The 6,910-nt window shown below is 41.8% G+C and overlaps 1 protein-coding gene across 1 annotated transcript; it reads left to right on the forward strand.

Moving 5' to 3' along the window:
- Positions 1-3,235: 3,235 nt before the first annotated feature.
- On the forward strand, positions 3,236-5,539 carry LOC109696320 (disintegrin and metalloproteinase domain-containing protein 25-like). The gene has a single exon (XM_020179341.2). The coding sequence runs from the start codon at positions 3,236-3,238 to the stop codon at positions 5,537-5,539; it is 2,304 nt and encodes a 767-aa protein (XP_020034930.2).
- The last annotated feature ends 1,371 nt before the right edge of the window (positions 5,540-6,910 follow it).

Below are 6,910 nucleotides of genomic sequence, written 5' to 3' on the forward strand. Positions count from 1 at the left end.
GCAACTGGCCAGACTTTGTTCATGGGCACTTGCAATCACTCTGAGGACACTCCAGCTATGACTCTGGCCAAAGAGTTGTAGTCATGGTCCGGTCATGACCATTCCAGACAGCCTGCACCAGCCTTGGAAAGGAGCACTCTATGGAAGATAAGCCTCAGTAAACTCTGAAGAACTTTGAAGTCATTTGCACCCAAGCCAGAGGGGAAGCACATCCCAGGTGACCCAGCAGAAGGCCTGTGATTGGTGCAAGCACAGTCCTTCATACTGTGATTGGTGCAAACACAATCGGTACAAACATTCATTTGTATGAAGGATTGCACCACGATTAGTGCGAACACTCTTGCATACCCACCTTCATTTCATAAAACCAGGCTCTTCAGCTAAATTTTTGAGTCTGGCAGAAGATAACCCCCTGTGCTGCCCCCAGGCCTGCTTTAAAAGACTTCTCTGGAGTGATCCGTTCTTGCTTACTTTTGATCTTTGCATTACTGAATCAGACTGAGCTGCTGACACAAATAGGATGCAACAGAAGTACCAGAGAAGTGGAAGCAGTGGTGTAGGTGGCTGTAGTGGTAGTGGCAGCAACAGTAGTGGTGAGAGTGCAGCTGAAGTGTTCCATAGAGTGGCAGGGGGAATAAATTATAGGAACATAGTCAATGGAGACAAGAAGAAATGGCAAATGTATAGAGAAGATGAGAGAGGAAAACTTCAGGCCCTGGTCATTGGAAGAGTTCCAGAGAGCTACCAAGGCTTTAAGGTCAGAGAGTCCTGACATTCTAGGTCCAAGACATCACATTGCACACTGTAGGAAACCAGGATCCCACCCCTCAAAGCCCACCCATAAGCTGTAACACCAGAAGGCCCTATCTGCCACTGCCTATTGCTTCATTTAGGTGCTGATGAAAGCTGAAGATGACTCTGTGTGTAAGGATTTGGGCTGCTGATGGTTAAGGCCCAGAGCAACAGGCCTTCAACCTGAGTACCTAGAGCCTAAGTCCCTGATTCTAAAGCCTAGAGTGATAGTCCTTAGTTCTCAGGACATGGAGATGCAAATCTCTGGGTCTGCCTGCACATCCCCAACTCTTGGGCACTCGTGGGTCCAGGTCTTCCAACACAGGAGGTGTTACTCCTTGCCTACTTCCAGTTTCACCTGGGTAGAGCAAAAGAACCCCAGCCAGCTGATTGGTAACAATAGGAGCATGAGTGTAGAGAAAAGACATTGAAGAACTTAGAATCAAGATTAAAGAAAACTGAAGGAGTATACAGGTGGTCAATCTGACATCTTTCATTTCTGCATTTCCTTCTGTGGGAAATGGTGTTTGATCAGCGTGTTGTGGATTCCTTAGAGCAAATTTCATTTCCACGGTTGTTTTTATTTGTTTATGTGTATGTTTTTCTCCCAAATAGAGCTTTAGTTCTTAATCTCAGTCCATTGAGGCTCTCGTTACTTTATGATCTCATGAGCCCTGTGAATACTTTTCCAAGCCCCATAAAAACAGGTATTGTGTGAAACATTCCATGCACGTTTAAGAGTCTTGAAGTGTATCTTTGCACCAGCCATTCTGCACAAAGTGATGATCCAGATCATGGGAGTAACAGGTCTGTAGCATCCGGTTATATTTTCCCCGTGTGTACCACCGCATCTGCATGTTATCCAAATTTATTAATATTTTACTTAAGAGCAGCACAATGCATCCGTCTTGTAGCCTGGCACTGTGCTACTAACGGATTTCTCACTTTCACAGATATATGCTAGTACATTATTTATTTTTTATTTATGTACTGGGATTTGAATTCAGGGACTAGTGCTTGCCAGGCAGGAGTGCTACCATTTCAGCCATGCCTCCAGACCTTTGTTTTTTTTTGCTTTAGGTATTTTCTGACTAGTTTCTTACATTTACTCCCAGGCCAGCCCGCACTGAAATCCTCCCAGTTGTGCTTCCCTGTGTGGCTGGGATGACAGGCATGGACCACCATGCCTATCCATTAGTTGAGATGAGATCTTGCAATTTGTTTAGGCTGTCCTCATGCTGTGATCCTCCTGATCTCTGCCTCCCCTAGTACCTGGGATTTCAGGCATGAGCTACTGTGCCTGGTGCTAATGCATTTTTATTACTGAGATAGTTTGGGATTTGCACTGTATGACTTACATATATGTATTTTATCTGATATAAATCCATTTGCAACTATTGGGAGTTGGTTATGAATCATAAAATGTCATGAATTTTGATGCTTGACCTGTGCAGCTATACTACCTTCCCCAACATTTTCTTCTCAGGGTTCTTTGATTTCCTTCACTTCTGAAGGCACTTTGTTTTGCCTCCAGTCTTCCCCAATTCTAGCTGCTATTTTTCCAGTTAGTTTGATTTCCTTCTAATTTTATGTGACCAGAGGTATTGAAACAATGTTGTTTCTTATGAGAGTAATCAAATATAAACACCTTTGAGTAACATCCATCTGTCAACCCAATGTACTCTACCTTCCAATTCCAGTACTGTTTCTTTTATTGAATGAAGGTACCCATTTTAGTTGATTTTAATACTTTTGAAGGAAAGGTAATGTTGTAACACTTTGAATCTCATAGGATTGGAGAAAGAGAAGAAAAGAAAGTGTATCTGGCATGGAAGCACATATTAAGATACATGAGAAAACAGTAAATGTGAGTATTTTTATGTATCTCTCATTAATATGACTCAATGATTTTTCATTTGAAATAAAGTAAAACTATTCATATTTATTCCAAATGTATGCATAATTCAAGAATGGCTCATCAAAACAGAATGTATGATCACCATTCTAATAAGATTCATTGTTTTTAATATTTCTTGTAGAAATGTTCACCCATGTACTTTTATTTAACGATATCTTGTGTCCTTCCTCTGGTCTTATGAATTATCAACATCTAGCCATGACATTTTTTAACAGCCATAATCTGACTTCCTCAGCAAAATTAAATAGCATGTCCAATGCTCTATACTGATTCATGTCTCAGGACAAATGGTAATCCATTTCATCCCACACCTTGCTCTTTTTCCTCCCCTCTGTCCTATTCATAATTTACCTACCCCTATTTAGGCCATTTTTTTCTTTATTCTTTTAGTTCTGCTGCTCTGAAGAATTGACATTGTAGAAGACAGATCACTAAAGGTCAGGGCTGCATATAAACAAGAGTAAGGGAGGAGACAGGCCAACATTGCCTCTTGTTCTCCTCTCCTTTGCTCTCTCATAGCCTACGATGGCTCTGGGTGAGGCTCTGGTGCACGTGAGAGTCACTTTCCTACAGCTTGGGCTGGATGTATTACTGTTTTCTGGATGGTCCCATTCTGTACCTGCTCAATACCACAGCCCCCCAGAAGTGGTGATACCCTTAAGGTTAACTGGCACTAGTAGAGGCATGAAGACTCCAGACTGGCTCTCCTATAGCCTCCACTTTGGGGGACAGAGACATTTTGTCCACATGAAGGCCAAGAAGCTTTTGATATCCAGACACCTCTCTGTGTTCACCTACACAGACCAGGGCGCTCTTCTCGAGGACCAGCCTTATGTGCAAAATGACTGCTACTATCATGGTTATGTGGAAGGGGACCCACAATCCCTGGTTGCTCTTAGCACCTGTTTTGGGGGCTTTCAAGGAACACTACAGATAAATGATATGCTTTATGAAATCACACCCAAGAGCCTTTCTGACACATTTGAACATCTGGTTTATAAGATGGACACTGATGAGACAGAAACCCACCCCAGAAGATGTGCATTAACGGAAGAAGAAATAGCACGACAACTGAAGCTTCAAGGGCGTGATAAATCCATTTCGATGCAAAGTGGTTATGAGGGCTGGTGGACCCACAGATATTTTCTTGAACTGGCGTTGGTTGTAGACCATAATCGATTCCTTCACCGGGAAAGTAATACCTCAAATGTCATACGGGAAGTATTTCTCATTCTCAACAGAGTTAGTTCCCTTTTAATTTCACTGGATGTTGATGTGACATTACTTGGACTTGAGATCTGGAATGATAAAAACCCTATGCCAGTAAATAATATAGGAGACCTCCTGAGAGAATTTTGCTCTTGGAGGCATAAGAGCCTTAATTCTCGTATAAAGAGTGACCTTGCACATCTTTTTGTACAACAGCATTATGGTATATATCTTGGCTTGGCCTATGTTGGAAGTGTATGTTCTTCTCATTATGGTTGTGGAGTTGATCGCATCTTAGGAGAGAATGTGAATAGCTTTGGACATACTATCGCACATGAGATAGGTCATAATTTGGGCATGGCGCATGATGAAAGTGAATGTACATGTGGGAAAGGAGGCTGCATAATGGCTCCTGTAGAAAATAACTCCAACAAATTCAGCAACTGCAGTTATGCCTATTTGATAAAAACTATTGGAAAGACTCACTGTATGAACATGCCACCAAATCCTTTTATGAAATATACATGGGAACACTGTGGGAATGGTGTAGTTGAAGATGGAGAGGAGTGTGACTGTGGATCCTTTGAACTGTGTAAAAACGATCCATGTTGTCAGCTAGGCTGCACTCTGAAGTCTGGTGCCCACTGTGCTTCTGGGCTTTGTTGCAAAGATTGCCAATTCATGCCATCAGGCACAGTGTGTAGAGAAAAGGGCAACGCATGTGATCTTCCAGAATGGTGTAATGGAACATCACCCAACTGTCCAGAAGATGTGTACCTGCAAGATGGGATCCCTTGCCTGGGCAGTGGCTACTGCTATGAAAAGAGATGTAATAACCGTAATGAGCAGTGCAGGCAGACTTTTGGCATTAATGCCAGGAGTGCACCTCATAGTTGCTACAAGGAACTAAACACTCGTGGTGACCGTTTTGGTAACTGTGGTATCACTAGCAATACATACATTAGGTGTAATCGCTCAGATATCCTCTGTGGGAGAATTCAGTGTGAGAATGTGACAGGAATTCCTTTTCTAAGAGAACATTCTACTGTGCATCAGACTCACTTGAATGGTGTCACCTGCTGGGGTACTGACTATCATCGGGGGTTGACCATTCCTGATATTGGTGAAGTGAAAGACGGCACAGAATGTGGTCGAGCACATTTGTGCATAAGCAGGAAGTGTGTCCATATGTCAAATTTGCAAAAAAAATGTTGGCCCACAAGTTGCAATATGAAAGGGGTCTGCAACAATAAACATCACTGTCATTGTAACATTGAGTGGGCCCCCCCAAACTGCCTGATGAACGGTTCTGGAGGTAGTATTGATAGTGGGCCACCTCCAGTAAGAAAGGTTGAAGTTGTAAAAAAGGAAATGGAAAAGATTTACTTGATATGGATACTTCTAGTTTCTTTTTGTGGTTTGTCACTCTTTTTGCTCACTATCTTCTGGGTGAGGTGCATATTACCACCCAAGAAAAGAGAACAAAATGTTGAAACTTCACCTGAGAAAGAAGAGCTCAATATTCAAACTTCACCTAAGACTGAAGAGCTCAAGGTTCAAACTTCACCTGAGGAAAAAAAGCAAAATTTTCCCATTTCAGGAAATGATCCCAAGCCTTAATGAAAATTTCCATGTATTAATTTTTAGTGTTCTAGCAGAAGAAATGTTATTGTGGATGTCAGAAACCACTGACCTAAAGTCTTGGTGTTCCTTACTGTTTCAGGATCACAAATATTCACCATTAAAAAAAACAGTAAATCTTAACATATTCCTGCTTGTCATTACTTTAAGCCACTAAATGGTTATTTTTATGGAATTCTTGTCTTTTAGTTTCCTAAGTGAAGGCCTAACCTCTGGATTTGTATGTCTGTATTTCTGTGTGTGTGTTTTCACTTGGTGCCTATGATTCCAAACCACCTTCCCCTTTTACTCTGCTTTGCCACATGGAGAGAGGGAACCTATGAATCCCATTTCCTCTTTGCCAGTCTTCCCTACAGTTTTGTCCCATAGGGGAGTTAGAAGAAGACCTGGATAATGAGAGAACAGTGTAGTTGTGTTCCCATCAGTGTGGACTCGGTAGCAGCTCTTTCCGTGGTGGCAGCAGTGGGTTTCAGTCTCACATTGATATACATGTAAAATTAGTAAGTCTGGAGAAGCAACGTTGTTATTTCCACAGACACAGCACAACTACCAAAGTACTTACCCCAGAGTTCTGAGTCCAAGGTCTCTGAGTTCTATTCCAAATCCCAGAGGTTCTAGCACCAAGCCTACTGTACCTAGAGGTTGAGAGTCCTAAAACCATGTCATGTATTCCAAAACTCTGGATTTGAATATCCCCAACCTCTTCCCTATGATATCTACTCCAGTAGTGACAGGTACACCTTCTAATTAGTAACTTGTGGTCATCTCAGATGGGTGGTTCCGCATTTTGTGACTGACATCTGATTGATACAAAACTTACCTAAGTACAATGGAGAATACAGAAGGAGTCAGACATCAGATTTTTTTTCATTTCTATTAGCATATATTCATTGTATAGTGGAGATTTGTTGTGTCAATTCTGAATAGCCCTACATTGTGCATTGGTTAGATTGCCCTCACCCGTCCCCCCTCACCCACCCACTTAAAGCAATTACAAGAGGTTTCATCATTGTATTTTCTGTATGTATATAAAGTCCATCAACCCTATATCTGCACCTTCATCTCCTCCATTTACCCTCCCCCTTCTGTACCTATTTTACAGTCCTGTCTTTCATTATTAATTCCAAAGTCAATGTTCAAAGGGGTTTCTCAATGTATTCCAGCTTTGAATATATTTTACTTTTGTCAGTTCAACCTCCACTGTTACTCTCCTTCACCACTTTCTTCCCAACACCAATTTTTTGGCAGCTTTTAGTACATATGTCCTCTGCCTGCACAGATGGGAAGTACTTTAATATTGTTGACTCTCTATCACTCTTTTTTCCTTTCCCTCCTCCTCTGAGTTCCATA

Source organism: Castor canadensis, chromosome 14 (assembly GCF_047511655.1).
Source record: "Castor canadensis chromosome 14, mCasCan1.hap1v2, whole genome shotgun sequence".
In the NCBI taxonomy this organism is placed as follows: Eukaryota; Metazoa; Chordata; class Mammalia; order Rodentia; family Castoridae; genus Castor; species Castor canadensis.

Coding starts and splice junctions, on each gene's coding strand:
- LOC109696320 (XM_020179341.2), top strand. CDS start 3,236: ATGGCTCTGGGTGAGGCTCTGGTGCACGTGAGAGTCACTTTCCTACAG.